Below are 16,103 nucleotides of genomic sequence, written 5' to 3'. Positions count from 1 at the left end.
CTTACAGTATAGAGTCCATAGTCTCACTGCTCTTACAGTAAAGAGTCCATAGTCTCACTGCTCTTACAGTAAATAGTCCATAGTCTCACTGCTCTTACTTTAATCCTCTGTTTCCATCACTGACCCAGTACATGGGGTACTTACTTTATAACATGACTGCATCAATAAATGAATGAGATATGAGAGGCCAGCAGCTTGTCTGAAGAAACACACAAAACAGGAAACTCAAAAAGTATAGTTTTATTTCTGCATTTGCCAAAATAGAAGCAGAGGTCGCCTTCAGGGAATAAATAGAGCCAAGGACTGCTGGACGTGTGTGGGGTCCTTCTTTACTCAGGTGGCTGCACGGCTAACACTCTGCAGTTGTTGGGAGCACGTGAACATATAGTGTCTTTGTATGGAGGTCGGGCAGCGCTGTTCCCTGCGTCACCTCTGTGCAGAGAAGATAAACAGATTATGTCAGTGGTGAAACAGCAAAACTACAACTAAGAAAAATGCAGCCAAGTTATCACCAAAACAGGTCTGATGAAGGGGCGGCTCGAAGATGGAGAAACGGGTTATCACCAAAGCAGACCCGATGAGGTGTGGTCTCTCTGACCACTTAGGAGCCACTTGTTGCTTTTAGGGCAGATTTACACGACTTTGATCAGCCTGGGAAACCTAGTATGTGTGTGTCGTCGCAGCTCCCTTGACGCAATCTGACTGCAGCATAGTCATTAAGAATGCAGTCAGTTCATATGCGATTGTAGATCCACTGTACTGTACTCACGTAATGATGTTAGTACAGTAGAATAGGGCCGTGATCGGAGAGGAACTATCAGAAATGACTAAGATGCAGTCAGTTTGGGTCTGGGGAACTGCAGCTGGCCCACACACACAGTCATGCGAGTCCGCCCTTATTCATACTCTGAGGGAAAAGACTGCACATATTTTAGGGAATGTTCTCACGACTAAAATCAGTAGCTGAAAGCAAGGTGTTGTTGTGACAGATTTTTTATATTGTGGCGGTTTTCGTGGAGTTTTTCAAGCATTTCAGAAGAGTTCTGTATTAAGAATGCTATTATTTTCCCTTATAACATGGTTAATAATAACGAACGGGTCCCCACCCCGATCGTCACCTAGAAACCATGCGTGAAGGTCGCACCGCATCCGCACTTGCTTGCGATTTTCATGCAGCTCTATTCACGTCTATGGGGCCTGCGTTGTGTGAAAAACGCACAATACAGAGCTTGCTGCGATTTTCACGCAGCGCACAAATGATGCGTGAAAAATCACCGCTCATGTGCACAGCCCCATAGAAATGAATGGGTCCGGATTCAGCGCGGAAAACTCACCCGTGTGAAAGGGGTCTTATTCCTTTGTTGGCAGTAAATTTCAGGCACCAGGAGGCGGGTTTTTCAGTAAGAGCACCGCCATGTGACGCCTACCGGTGTCAACACCCTTCCCCTTGATTGACAGCGCTAAAGTATGACTTTGACTTGGTCTAGTGCTGTCAATCAAGGGGAAGGGGGTGTTTAGATGTCGGTAGGTGTTGCATGGAGGTTCTCGTACTAAAATGACCGCCTCCTGGTGCTCGAAATTTCCTGCCAGCAAAGGAATAAAAGTACAACTTTATCAACAACCGTGGCGCCAACAGTGAGGAGGAAGGAATCAGTTTAAACTGCAGGATCCGGACCTGGTTTAATAGGGGTGATCCGGGTGACCGTGCCGCACTACGGAGGAAGACCACAAGGTCAGAGCTTGTGGTCGGCAGATACCTGACACCAGGAGGCTCAGACTAGTTCTGCTCAGTAGTCTAGATCAAGTAGACTTGGCTGCGAGCTTGAAGTAAACAGCAGGGGGGCTCTAAGGAAGGGTTTCCCAAGACCAATTGCTGAATGTTCTGATCTTGCCCAGGAATCTGCTTGTTTTCCCTAGGTTTCGGTGGTTTTCTGACCCCCTACATCCCACTTTCCCGGTCTCCCTGCTGTCATACCACTAGCTGCTTTAGATGACATTGGGGCAGCCAGACAGGTTCAGCGGACTCTCAGGAGCCGAGGCAGCACTGATCACATGACCTTAAAAGTGCCCCCCCACCAAAACCAGTGTACTTCTGCTGGTGTTAAACAAGGCTCTTTGCGCAAACTTGAGGAGAAAGGAGGGGCAAAGAAAGCCCTGAATCACCAGGCTTCTCTTACCTCCACCCATGGCTGCATCAAGATACAGGCGGAACCGCCGGCTCCTCAGCCCAAACACTAGGGCCACTTCGCGGTACAGGCCCTGATAGTCCAGATCATTTTGTCCAATTGGGTTTTGCAGCAAAAGTGTTCCTGGTAACATGAAAGGACAGCAAGTCGGTGTGCTGCAGCCTAAGCGCCTACAAGTGCGCACGCTGCCGCCATGATGCTCACATACCTTGGGTATCGGTGCTCAGCACCCTCAGGTTGACATACTGGCAATCCAGCTGGCCTCCATTACTTGGCACAACTGGGGCAGCTCCAGAGGTAACATAAAGGATCTTTCCATTTAAACTCAGGGGGTCGGCATCACTGTGCAATTCTACAAAAAGATAAGAGAAAGTGAGAATGAGGCCCAAAAGAAATATACAAGGAGAGGGCTTCCATGTGTCGTTACCTTTGGTACCATCATATACTGCAAGTCGTGCCATCTTCAGCTGAAATATAGCGGACACTGCAGCTTTTACTTCAGACACGCTGGAAACGGCAGCTCCTTTGGGATTCTCCAGCAGTAGGAATCCACCTACAAGAGAGGCAAAGTGATGAGGGATACGGAGAGGCAGAAGCCATGTTCTGGAAGGGAAGTCACTTTCTTCATGTCTGTGAGAACATAATGGCAGATTTAACAGGGAACGACAACGTTCATAGGCCCATGCGTCCATCCTGCTGCATTGCCATGTGGAGAACGAGCACTACCATCGGAGGGACACAATGTCGGCATGCAGGGAGCTGCCAGCTGAAGATCACACAGTTGAGGGCTTCCAGACCTACTTTGTTCCGTGCTGTTAACAGCTATATGCAGCTTGACACAGGCGCAGGCAGGACCATCCACGGCCTGGGAGGAACCTCTGACCAGTGTGATCTCCAGATCAGAACATTTCAGCTGAAAACAAACACAAGATAAACTGAAAGCTTCCGAGCATCTCATTGACAGGGTAAGATATGCCCGCACACACTGCCTCTACTGACCTGTGTCTTTTCCTTTACTATAACGCTGGATGAGGGTGGCACTGGATAAGGAATAAGGGGAGACTTGACTGTGGCCAAAATGAAATCTGTGTGCCGCTGGATGACAGAGTGCAGGTAATCTCCCTGCGGCTCCACCCGGTAGTAGATGCTTATCTCATCAGTTGGAACCAAGTTTCCCTGTGGAACATGAAAAAAAGGAATTTATCCAAAACTCAGGATGATCAACTTTAGTGCAAGGAAAATCAAGACTCCTTCCAAACTAACACAAGAAGCTGCCACCATTACAGAGCACGATGCAATTCCTCAGTGGAGAGATTAAGAAGAGGAACATGGACCTCATAATGAAGATTTATGGGGCTCTCCTCATGTCCATACATCCCCTCCTGGTTCACACAGAGACCATACTGCACAGGCTGCGTGCTGTATGAGGACACATCATGCCCTGGGCTGAGGAGAGCAGATGACCGGCCACCACAAACGCTGGCAGACCTTCAGCACCACGGACAGGGCCCCGTTGTACAGGTTTCATCTCCACTCACCTTTTTCCGTAACTTCTGGATACGATTAATAACCTCTCTAGCGACACCTTCATCCACCATGGCCTGATCTGGAGTGACATCAAGCAGAACCAAGACCTGTGAAAGAATCGCACAGAGCCTGCAACATTTCTGGGTATTTCTCCTTCAATCTCCCACAGCCCCCATGTCTGTCACCCTCTGCAGTCACTTGTTTTATTACACTTCTATGACTTACCTGAGCATCAGAATGAGCCTCAAATTGAGCACTGCTGTCACGCTGATCAAAAGTGTAGAGCAGGCGCACGTCCTCCTCATGCAGCTCATGTCCATCCACCAATATGGAGCCTGCACCAAGTAGAAGTGTTAGGAGGAGCCTTGCAGGTGCCTGAAGACCACATCAGGCAACAGCTGGAAAAAAAGCGCAGCTTGAACCACCGCCAAAAAAATTGTCACCCAGCACTCACCCGTTTTCTGAAACTCTTCCAGTGCCTCGCTCTTCAACTCTTTGATGGCAGCCATGATGGACTTGAATGCACCCTTCAGACGTTTCCCAAGTACCATGTGATCCGGCTCTGCTCTCAGACGGATGCCATACTTGTTTTTATCTGTAGAAACTGTTACGCTCCTGACATTCAGCTCCTGCAACAGGTGAAAGACCATCTCTGGATAATGGCAACCACACCACCAGCAGATCTTCTGACTCCACTACAATGCTGAGCCTCACCTCAAGAATATACTTCTCCAAGGATTTGATGTCTGCAAGGGCCTCTGCTTCCTGATGGATTACAATCACTTCCTTCAAGGGATACTGACGGGAGGAACACAAAATGTGAGACATTGCAGGTCCTTAACCTCTGTAATGTGACCATCAATAGAGCGCTGCGGTACGTATCTGCCATAGGAGATAACTGAAGGCTACACGTCTTGGCCCGGGTCCATGAAGCCTCCATGTTTTATAATCTGATGTGGTTTTCACACCAGCCAATGGTTTTTAGTCTGTTATCATATCTTCTATGGCAGTGCTCTTGGAGAGAAGTCTATCACTGATGGTTAGATTTTGTTGTGACACCGTCCATGTGAAAGAGGAGCGTGGATGCTGTCTGCCTCTGTTGCTGGCAGCCATTTCCAGATCACTCAGGTGTCACTCTTAGAATTGCTTCATACTTCACTTATTTAGTCAGTTATGGAGCTAAAACTGACCAAATAACTCAAGTGTGAACTCAGCCTTACTGGTCAATATTAGCATCAGGTTTAAAGAACTGATCCTACTACAGCGTGAAAGAGCGCACTCCTTTTACACGGTCGTCAGCGGATTCCAATTAGATGTCTACAGAACCTGTTCTATTCCACACTTATACAAGTAGAGTGGTGAGGGTGGCAACAGCATGAGGAGTCAACACAGTGGCCTAGTGACAGAGTGGTGAGGGTGGCAACAGCATGGGGAATCAACATAGTGGCCTAGTGACAGAGTGGTGAGGGTGGCAACAGCATAAGGAGTCAACATAGTGGCCTAGTGACAGAGTGGTGAGGGTGGCAACAGCATGAGGAGTCCACACAGTGGCCTAGTGACAGAGTGGTGAGGGTGGCAACAGCATGAGGAGTCAACACAGTGGCCCAGTCACAGAGTGATGAGGTGGCAACAGCATGAGGTGTCAACACAGTGGCCCAGTGACAGAGTGGTGAGGGTGGCAACAGCATGGGGAATCAACATAGTGGCCTAGTGACAGAGTGGTGAGGGTGGCAACAGCATAAGGAGTCAACATAGTGGCCTAGTGACAGAGTGGTGAGGGTGGCAACAGCATGAGGAGTCAACACAGTGGCCCTGGCAAAGAGTGGGGAGGGGGGCAACAGCATGAGGAGTCAACACAGTGGCCCAGTGACAGAGTGGTGAGGGTGGCAACAGCATGAGGAGTCAACACAGTGGCCCTGGCAAAGAGTGGTGAGGGTGGCAACAGCATGAGGAATCAACACAGTGGCCCAGTCACAGAGTGGTGAGGGTGGCAACAGCATGAGGAATCAACACAGTGGCCCAGTCACAGAGTGATGAGGGTGGCAACAGCATGAGGAATCAACACAGTGGCCCAGTGACAGAGTGGTGAGGGTGGCAACAGCATGAGGAGTCAACATAGTGGCCCAGTGACAGAGTAATGAGGGTGGCAACAGCATGAGGAGTCAACATAGTGGCCCAGTGACAGAGTGGTGAGGGTGGCAACAGCATGAGGAATCAACATAGCGGCCCAGTGACAGAGTGGTGAGGGTGGCAACAGCATGAGGAGTCAACACAGTGGCCCAGTGACAAAGTGGTGAGGGTGGCAACAGCATGAGGAGTCAACACAGTGGCCCAGTCACAGAGTGATGAGGTGGCAACAGCATGAGGTGTCAACACAGTGGCCCAGTGACAGAGTGGTGAGGGTGGCAACAGCATGGGGAATCAACATAGTGGCCTAGTGACAGAGTGGTGAGGGTGGCAACAGCATAAGGAGTCAACATAGTGGCCTAGTGACAGAGTGGTGAGGGTGGCAACAGCATGAGGAGTCAACACAGTGGCCCTGGCAAAGAGTGGGGAGGGGGGCAACAGCATGAGGAGTCAACACAGTGGCCCAGTGACAGAGTGGTGAGGGTGGCAACAGCATGAGGAGTCAACACAGTGGCCCAGTCACAGAGTGATGAGGGTGGCAACAGCATGAGGAATCAACACAGTGGCCCAGTGACAGAGTGGTGAGGGTGGCAACAGCATGAGGAATCAACATAGCGGCCCAGTGACAGAGTGGTGAGGGTGGCAACAGCATGAGGAGTCAACACAGTGGCCCAGTGACAAAGTGGTGAGGGTGGCAACAGCATGAGGAGTCAACACAGTGGCCCAGTGACAAAGTGGTGAGGGTGGCAACAGCATGAGGAGTCAACACAGTGGCCCAGTGACAAAGTGGTGAGGGTGGCAACAGCATGAGGAGTCAACACAGTGGCCTAGTGACAGAGTGGTGAGGGTGGAAACAGCATGCAGAGTCAACACAGTGGCCCTGGCAAAGAGTGGGGAGGGTGGCAACAGCATGAGGAATCAACACAGTGGCCCAGTGACAGAGTGGTGAGGGTGGCAATAGCATGAGGAGTCAACATAGTGGCCCTGGCAAAGAGTGGGGAGGGGGGCAACAGCAGTGGCAGTAAAAGCACAAGATGGTGGGTGGAAGTTGAAGATGGCAGCAGGTGTGTGGGCAACAGGCGGGTGGCAGCATCAGAATCGTGAATCACGAGGCCAGGAGTAACGGGCTATTTTTCCCAATGTTTTGGTGTGGCACCCAGAATGATCTAGTCTGATGCTTAAGGCACCTGTGTGTGGAAACCCTGGCTGATCCATGCTAGATTCATCTTTACAAAGGTAAGTCTCTCCACATTTTGGGTGGAAAGGAGACTTCTACTTGGGGTAACTATGCACCGCACTGAACACCCACTCTGATGCCACACTACTGTCCGGGCAGGAAAGCTTGTCCAGCGCAAGTTCAGCCAGTTGCAGCCACAAATAAATTTGGCTGCCCAGTAGTCCAGGGGATCTTGAATCTGGGGTGGCAGGGTGCAGTCCAAGTATGCCACCACCTGCTGCTTCAAGTTCTGCTCCATGTCCTGCTGCTGTGGGTGGTTTCTTCAGTAGGTGGGAGAAGAAAAGAGTAAACTGCTCATTAGAGACGCCAGACTTAAGTTGCTGCTGGTGCCCCCCCTCCAGTGTAGAGGCCACCCCTATTCAGACCTTCGTGAGATTGGGCAATGGTGCACATAGGCAGAGGCCAACTGACTACATAGGATGTCTCGATAGTAGTTGAGCTTATCCTCCCTCTGAGCAGGTGGAAAAAAGGTCCCCATTTTGGAGGGGTAGCGAAGATCTAACTTGGTGGAGAGCCAGTAGTCATCCCTCTGTCAAAATGGTGATAATACGGCTGTCATTACACAAGCAACTCAGCATACATCTGGCCATTTGCACAGGGGACTCAGAGGGACTCCCTGCCTCATCTCCACTGCATACTGCCACAGTGTGTCTGGGTCATCTGCCTGTTCTTCCTCATCGCCCTCTACCTCCTCTCACTTAGGCCGAATGCACACAGCAGCGGCGGCATGAAGCGCACGGCGTCATAGCAACCAATGTCGCCGTGCGCTCCTGCTCTCAACAGGAATCCAGACCGTGTTACCACGGACCGCTCACGGCCGTGAAACACGGCCATGTGCATTCGGCCTTAAACAGAAATGGGTGGTTTTTCTGCACACATTGCTTGTGTGTGAATGTCTTCCTCCTCCAGTTCAGCTCCCACAGGGCTCAGGTGGCTGTGAGATGTAGGCCCCACGTCTCCTGTCCAGCCAGATTTATCAGCATCTGCTCCAGGACGTGAAGGAGTAGAATGACGTTGGTCATTCCATAGTCCTGGCCACTGACAAAGTGGCCTCCTCAAAGGGCCTGAGCAAACGGCAGGTGTCACGCATGAGCTGCCACTTGCTAAAGTCAAACAGGGGAGTGCTCCTTTCCGCCTGCATCATCAAGAAATTGTTTATGAGCAGAGGAAGGCCATGTAGTCGGCCCAACATGTGAAGGGTGGAGATCCAATCGGTGGAAACATCACATAGTCAGGTCCATAAAGATTGGGACATGGACACAATTGTAACATTTTGGGCTCTATACACCATCACAATGGATTTGAAATGAAACAAACAAGATGTGCTTTACCTGCAGACTGTCAGCTGTAATTTGAGGGTATTTACATCCAAATCAGGTGAACGGTGCAGGAATTACAACAGTTTGCATATGTGCCTCCCACTTGTTAAGGGACCAAAAGTAATGGGACAATTGGCTTCTCAGCTGTTCCATGGCCAGGTGTGTGTTATTCCCTCATTATCCCAATTACAATGAGCAGATAAAAGGTCCAGAGGTCATTTCCAGTCTGCTATTTTCATTTGGAATCTGTTGCTGTCAACTCTCAAGATGAGATCCAAAGAGCTGTCACTATCAGTGAAGCCATCATTAGGCTGAAAAACACAACAAACCCATCAGAGAGATAGCAAAAACATTAGGCCTGGCCAAAACAACTGTCTGGAACATTCTTAAAAAGAAGGAACGCACCGGTGAGCTCAGCAACACCAAAAGACCCTGAAGACCACGGAAAACTGTGGTGGATGAGCGAAGAATTCTTTCCATGGTGAAGAAAACACTCTCCAGGAGGTAGGTGTATGTGTGTCAAAGTCAACAATCAGGAGAAGACTTCACCAGAGTGAATACAGAGGGTTCACCACAAGATGTAAACCATTGGTGAGCCTCAAAAACAGGAAGGCCGGATTAGAGTTTGCCAAACATCTAAAAAAGCCTTCACAGCTCTGGAACAACATCCTATGGACAGATGAGACCAAGATCAACTTGTACCGGAGTGATGGGAAGAGAAGAGTATGGAGAAGGAAAGGAACTGCTCATGATCCTAAGCATACCACCTCATCAGTGAAGCATGGTGGTGGTAGTGTCATGGCGTGGGCATGTATGGCTGCCAATGGAACTGCTTCTCTTGTATTTATTGATGATGTGACTGCTGACAAAAGCAGCAGGATGAATTCTGAAGTGTTTCGGGCAATATTATCTGCTCATATTCAGCCAAATGCTTCAGAACTCATTGGGCGGCGCTTCACAGTGCAGAGGGACAATGACCCAAAGCATACTGCAAAAGCAACCAAAGAGTTTAAGGGAAAGAAGTGGAATGTTCTGCAATGGCCGAGTCAATCACCGGACCTGAATCCGATTGAGCATTTCACTTGCTGAAGACAAAACTGAAGTGAAAATGCCCCAAGAACAAGCAGGAACTGAAGACAGTTGCAGTAGAGGCCGGGCAGAGCATCACCAGAGATGAGACCCAGCGTCTGGTGATGTCTATGCGTTCCAGACTTCAGGCTGTAATTGACTGCAAAAGGATTTGCAACCAAGTATTAAAAAGTGAAAGTTTGATTTATGATTATTATTCTGTCCCATTACTTTTGGTCCCTTAACAAGTGGGAGGCACATATGCAAACTGCTGTAATTCCTGCACCGTTCACCTGACAGTCTGCAGGTAAAGCACATCTTGTCCGTTTCATTTCAAATCCATTGTGGTGGTGTATAGAGCCAAAAATGTTAGAATTGTGTGGCTGTCCCAATATTTATGGAGCTGACTGTATATGAGGCGATGTTGGGGAACACCATTCTGCCTTTGCAGCTCAAGGAGGGTGTGCTTTGCAGGGTAACAGTGGCTGAAGTGCATGCACAGTTTCCTGGCCATTTTCATGATGTCTTGCAGTTGGGTGGAAAACTTGAGGAACCGGTTTATGACTGGATTAAAGACGTGCACCATGCAGCGCTGACACAATGTTCTTTCCGTTATCGGTGACCATGGTTCCGATCTTCAGTTGGAGAGGAGAGAGCCAGGATTCTACTTCCTCTTGAAGGACGCAGAGCAGTTCCTCCCTGGTATGACTCAGTCACAGAACAGCGTGACACCGCTGTGCTCTGCATAGGTGGTATGCTAAAGGAGCACTCTGAATTGTGCCTACAATGGAGGCTGAGGACTAGGCTGAAGATGAGGAGGCAGAGGAGGACATTGGCGCAGGACTTACAGCTTGATTGCTGAGGCGGCAGTGCCGTCACCTGGCCAAATTGCTGGTGTGCCTGGGCAGAAACCACATTTATCCTGTGGGTCGTAAATGACATATATTGTCCTTGACTGTAGTTACAGCTCCACACGTCGGCACTGTCATGAACTTTAGCAGACACCTACAGGCTCAAGGACTGGCCCTTGATGACGGCTTGGGACTCTTCACAAGCCATCAGTTCTCTGAAAGGTGAGGAGTCCAAAGAGCACATTCAGCTTCTGTGGCGTTAGATCAGTGCACGCATACTGTTGTCTTTTTGCAGTCGCCTCAGTGATCGATTGCTGACGAAATGAGTGATGAGGAGGAGCATCAGGACCAGTAGATCATGAGAAGGAAACACATCTACCCTCTGCTGAGGTGGTGGAGCCCTGACTGATGGAGAAGGGGTGTGGGCCGCTGGGAGATGCGTCAGGCTGTACCACTACTTTACATTATGGTGACGCAGGACCGTGGTGCTAACATTGGCACCGTGGCCACGCATCACCTTCTGCCCACAGATTCTACAAACTGCCACGCTGACATACTCCGCCGACTTGATGAAAAATTCCCACACCAGCGAGTATGACATTTTCCCCCTACCACTAGTTCTTTCCGGACAGGTAGGCTCCTGGGTAGCAGACGGTCTACTGCGGGCACATTTGGCTCCAGATATCACACTGCTGCCACCCTGCTCCCTCACAGCCATGTTAGCATCCTGTTGGCTCAGACGCTGCCTCACGCACAAGCTGCCACCCTCATCCCTTGATGGAGAAGCCTCCTCTTCACCCGGCTCCCACGTGCGATTGGCTACATCATCATCACTACTGACTGCATGTCACTAATGTCACCCTCACCAGTCTCAGATCCGCGTGCCTGACCCTTCGCAATACCTGCTCCCACACGACTCATTATCCAAACTTGCCCGCCTACCCGAGGAAGCAGCGGATCTCTCCTCCTCATCTTGGCTAGGCAGTAGCTGCTGACTGTTCTTAATAAGCTCATGCTTGCTGAAAAGCGGAGCCAAGCCGACAGCAGAAGTAACCAAACATAAAAGCGAAACCAACTAAGCGTGGTGTCAAAGGAACCCACCGACTCCGGTCTGGTGGGTCTGATATCACTTGAGATGAAGACAGGGTTAACCATTCCAGGACAGCTGGATGACACTGACAGCTCTGGCCTGTCGCTGCAACTGCTGCCAGCTTTAGAAACATTTTATCCACTGCCCGTTCCCTTAGAAGGCCCTGGCACCTGTCTGTCGGACATACTGTACTGTAACAGTAAGGGCTCATGCACACAAACGTATTTTCTTTCCGTGTCTGTTCCACTGTTTTTGTGGACCATATGCGAAACCATTCATTTCAAATGGGTCTGCAAAAAAATACAAATAAATCTTTACTCCATGTGCATTTAGTTTCCGTGTGTCCGTTCCGCAAAAAAACAGAACATGCCCTCTTATTGTCCGCATTACGTACAAGAATAGTACTGTTCTATTAGGGGCCAGCTGTTACGTTCCGCAAAATATGTAATGCACGTGGACGTCATCTGTATTTTTGGCAGATCCCTTTTTTTGTGGACCGCAAATTATATACGGTCGTGTGCATGAGCCCTAACTGTAAGGTTAAAATAGCAGTAGCATAAGGCCGCAATTTCACCCCTGAAACAAAGATGAATGGATGTACTTCTATATGAGAACTTGAGTACCCTAAAATCTGTAGCATCAGGCTGCAATTTCACCCCAATTACACAATAAAGGATTAATGGAATTACTTATGCATAAAAGAATGCAAACAACCTAAAACCTGTAGTATTAAAGTGCTTTTTAACCCCTAACTAGTGCAGCAAGCTGTAATAGAATAGCTCCTATTAGCCAAGTTTCACACACTTCTATTGGCCCCTGCTCTCTCCCTATAGTGTGGATAGTGCCTCCCTATTATATCCCTACACTATATCAAGCTATCCCTGCTCTCTCCATATAGTGTGGATAATGCCTCCCTATTATATCCCTGTACTATAAACCAAGCTATACCTGCTCTCTCCATATAGTGTGGATAGTGCCTCCCTATTATATCCCTGTACTATAAACCAAGCTATACCTGCTCTCTCCATATAGTGTGGATAGTGCCTCCCTATTATATCCCTGTACTATATCTAAGCTGTCCCTGCTCTCTCCCTATAGTGTGAAAAAAGCCTCCCTATTATATGCCTACACTATCTCTAAGCTGTCCCTGCACTCTACCTATAGTGTGGATAAATACTGCCTATTATATCCCTACACAATCTCTAAGCTGCCCCTGCTCTCTCCCTATAGTGTGGATAGTCCCTCCCTATTATATCCCTACACTATATCTAAGCTGTCCCTGCTCTCTCCATATAGTGTGGATAATGCCTCCCTATTATATCCCTGTACTATAAACCAAGCTATCCCTGCTCTCTCCATATAGTGTGGATAATGCCTCCCTATTATATCCCTGTACTATAAACCAAGCTATACTGCTCTCTCCATATAGTGTGGATAGTGCCTCCCTATTATATCCCTGTACTATATCTAAGCTGTCCCTGCTCTCTCCATATAGTGTGGATAAGCCTCCCTATTATATCCCTACACTATCTCTGAGCTATCCCTGCTCTCTCCCTATAGTGTGGATAATGCCTCCCTATTATATCCCTACACTATCTCTGAGCTGTCCCTGCTCTCTCCCTATAGTGTGGATAATGCCTCCCTATTATATCCCTGTACTATATCTAAGCTGTCCCTGCTCTCTCCCTATATTGTGGATAATGCTTTCCTATTATATCCCTGTACTATATCTAAGCTGTCCCTGCTCTCTCCATATAGTGTGGATAGTGCCTCCCTATTATATCCCTACACTATTTCTAAACTGTCCCTGCTCTCTCCCTGTATTGTGGATAATGCCTCCCTATCCTTTCCCTACACTATGAATAATCTTTCCCTGAACAGCTCAATCAGTTTTTTTCTATGAATAAAGTCTTTCCTGAACACTGTTCCTAGTGCCTGTGACGTCTCTCCCTGCACTAAGTTCACTGTAAATGGTGGAGAATGGGCAGGAAGATACTTTTTACAGGGCTATGACATCACAGGGTCTGGCTATCTGCATGGAATTATGGGTGCTCCCTCGTTCCCGGGCTTATTTCCATTTTAGAAAAAATACTATTTGTTACCACAAAGCAAAAGGAAATTCAACTTTGTGATAAATCTAATTTTTCCTGAAATTCAGAATGAATTCCATTTCGTCAACTTCAATTTGCTCAACACTAATTATTATAATAGAACCTGACAGGAGCACTCGTGTTTTCTTCCTTCACTTTCCCTGAGCTATGGGAAGGTAATGGACGAACCTTAATGGGCAGCGTCTTCCGGTCACGAATCACCCTGCCCAGTTCAATGACTGACTGCATCCGAGAAACCGCATTCTCAATCTTCTTATCAATCAAATTCTCCCTGAGTCACAAAGAAAATAAACTGCGTGAAATCATCAACTACTACATGGATCCCACTGTCCGGCATCACCGCACTGGCACAGAGAAGATGGAAGGCTGTGGTCAACTAGTTACCGCACAGGAGGAAGCATCAGGTAATGGATGCTCTGCGAGTCCTTGTCATGGACAGAGGTCGGGTCAAGCAGCAACTTCAGTTTCTGATACATCATTTCTGTAATGAACGGCGTGAATGGAGCCTGAGGAGAGAAAAAAGGCAGACATCCATGGTAGGGGTCTTCAGCAGAAAGGTGTCTGTGGAGGGACGGAGTGGTCCCCAACCATCTGCACCAATACATCACCGTGCACCACAGGGGGGAATTAAAGACATTACACCGCTAGCAAAAGTCAGAAATGATGGCACACTTAATATCTACACTATCATTGGGAATTTTCTTACCTTTTGCCAATTTTCATGTGTCACCAAATGTGGGTGAGGGCTCCAGAGACCAGTGAAAATTATAGGGCAAATCCATGCTACACAAAAGGCATAGACTAACAATCTCCGGTGAAAGGACAGCGAAGATGCATCAAATATATTAAACGGCGCATTGAAATCAAGTCCAAGTAGGAGTTAAGGCTGTCGGTTCTAGGTTTTGTGCTCGAGGAAAACAGCACTGTGGTTTGCTGGTCACATGTAATGGTGATTCCTTACCATCAGCCGGCACATGGAGAACAGCACGCTGAACAAGGTCTCTAGGGCCATCAGACACTCGTACGTCCCACTCTCACCCTGGAACAGAGGCGAGATTTGGAGATGATGAAACTGCAAGGTAGGAAGACAACGGTGCCACAGCGAGTTCTCACCTTCAGCCGGCGGCGGTTCATGCGCACATACCAGTTAGTCAGCATATCAACGAAGCGCACAAGCCTGGGGACCACTGTATAAAGTTTGTAAGCTGAGGAGAGGAGCAGAGTCATGAGACCCCAAACACCGCCAAAAATGGACAACTAAACCTCCCAACCCTCCCCAGGCACCTGTCATCTCTGCCTTGAAGAAGTGGATTAGTGACTGAGTGAAGGACAGAATCCACTTGTCCATGATGTTGCTGCTTGGCTTTGCTGAACTCTCATTATACAAAAACTGGACGCCCTCCTCCTAGAGACAAAAAGCACCACAATGAAAAGCCTTGAGGCCCAGAGACAGGTGGAGCCAAGTGAGAAACCATTATAGCGTTCTGCTAGGAAAGTATAACCAATGTCTACAGGCCTGACCCCCTGTACATTACCGCCAATGTCTCCCGGCCTGACCCCTTGTGCATTACCGCCAACGTCTCCAGTCATGAGCCCCGTACATTACCGCCAATGTCTCCAGTCCTGACCCCCTGTACATTACAGCCAATGTCTCCCGGCCTGACCCCTTGTGCATTACCGCCAACATCTCCAGTCATGAGCCCCGTACATTACAGCCAACGTCTCCCATCCTGACCCCTTGTGCATTACCGCCAACATCTCCAGTGATGAGCCCTGTACATTACCACCGTCTCCCATCCTGACCCCTGTACATTACCTCCCAACGTTTCCCATCATGAGCCCTGTACATTACCGCCAACATCTCCCGTCCTGACCCATGTACATTACCGCCAACCTCCTCGTCCTGACCCATGTACATTACCGCCAACGTTTCCCATCCTGAGCCCTGTACATTACCTCCAATGATTCCCATCCTGAGCCCTGTACATTACCCTCCAACGTTTCCCATCCTGAGCCCTGTACATTACCGCCAACATTTCCCGTCCTGACCCATGTACATTACCGCCAACATCTCCCGTCCTGACCCATGTACATTACCGCCAACATCTCCCGTCCTGACCCATGTACATTACCGCCAACGTCTCCCGTCCTGACCCCTTGTGCATTACCGCCAACGTCTCCAGTCATGAGCCCTGTACATTACCACCGTCTCCCATCATGAGCCCTGTACATTACCACCGTCTCCCATCATGAGCCCTGTACATTACCACCGTCTCCCATCATGAGCCCTGTACATTACCACCGTCTGCCATCATGAGCCCCGTACATTACCGCCAACATCTCCCGTCCTGAGCCCTGCACATTACCTCCAACATTTCCCATCATGAGCCCTGTACATTACCGCCAACATCTCCCATCCTGACCCCTGTACATTACCTCCAACGTTTCCCATCATGAGCCATGTACATTACCGCCAACATCTCCCATCCTGACCCATGTACATTACCGCCAACATCTCCCATCCTGACCCCTGTACATTACCTCCAACGTTTCCCATCATGAGCCATGTACATTACCGCCAACATCT

General features: G+C 48.9%; 1 protein-coding gene across 1 annotated transcript in view; it reads right to left on the bottom strand.

Moving 5' to 3' along the window:
* Nucleotides 1-225: 225 nt before the first annotated feature.
* The window catches only part of IARS1 (isoleucyl-tRNA synthetase 1), a 141,617-nt gene continuing 125,739 nt past the window's right edge, over nt 226-16,103 (bottom strand). Inside the window, exons 20-34 of the mRNA XM_040408466.1 lie at nt 14,801-14,921; nt 14,630-14,721; nt 14,478-14,555; nt 13,901-14,022; nt 13,685-13,787; nt 4,428-4,511; nt 4,168-4,342; nt 3,939-4,048; nt 3,725-3,820; nt 3,186-3,362; nt 2,988-3,099; nt 2,614-2,739; nt 2,395-2,538; nt 2,178-2,309; nt 226-432 (exon numbers count right to left, since the gene is read on the bottom strand). Coding sequence (XP_040264400.1) covers nt 350-432; nt 2,178-2,309; nt 2,395-2,538; nt 2,614-2,739; nt 2,988-3,099; nt 3,186-3,362; nt 3,725-3,820; nt 3,939-4,048; nt 4,168-4,342; nt 4,428-4,511; nt 13,685-13,787; nt 13,901-14,022; nt 14,478-14,555; nt 14,630-14,721; nt 14,801-14,921 — 1,755 coding nt within the window. The 3' untranslated portion in view covers nt 226-349. The remainder of the gene's footprint in view (nt 433-2,177; nt 2,310-2,394; nt 2,539-2,613; nt 2,740-2,987; nt 3,100-3,185; nt 3,363-3,724; nt 3,821-3,938; nt 4,049-4,167; nt 4,343-4,427; nt 4,512-13,684; nt 13,788-13,900; nt 14,023-14,477; nt 14,556-14,629; nt 14,722-14,800; nt 14,922-16,103) is intronic.

The sequence above is a fragment of the Bufo bufo genome, chromosome 9 (assembly GCF_905171765.1).
Source record: "Bufo bufo chromosome 9, aBufBuf1.1, whole genome shotgun sequence".
NCBI lineage: Eukaryota > Metazoa > Chordata > Amphibia > Anura > Bufonidae > Bufo > Bufo bufo.
Note: the sequence above shows the minus strand (reverse complement) of the source record. Positions and strands in the feature narration are given on the sequence as shown.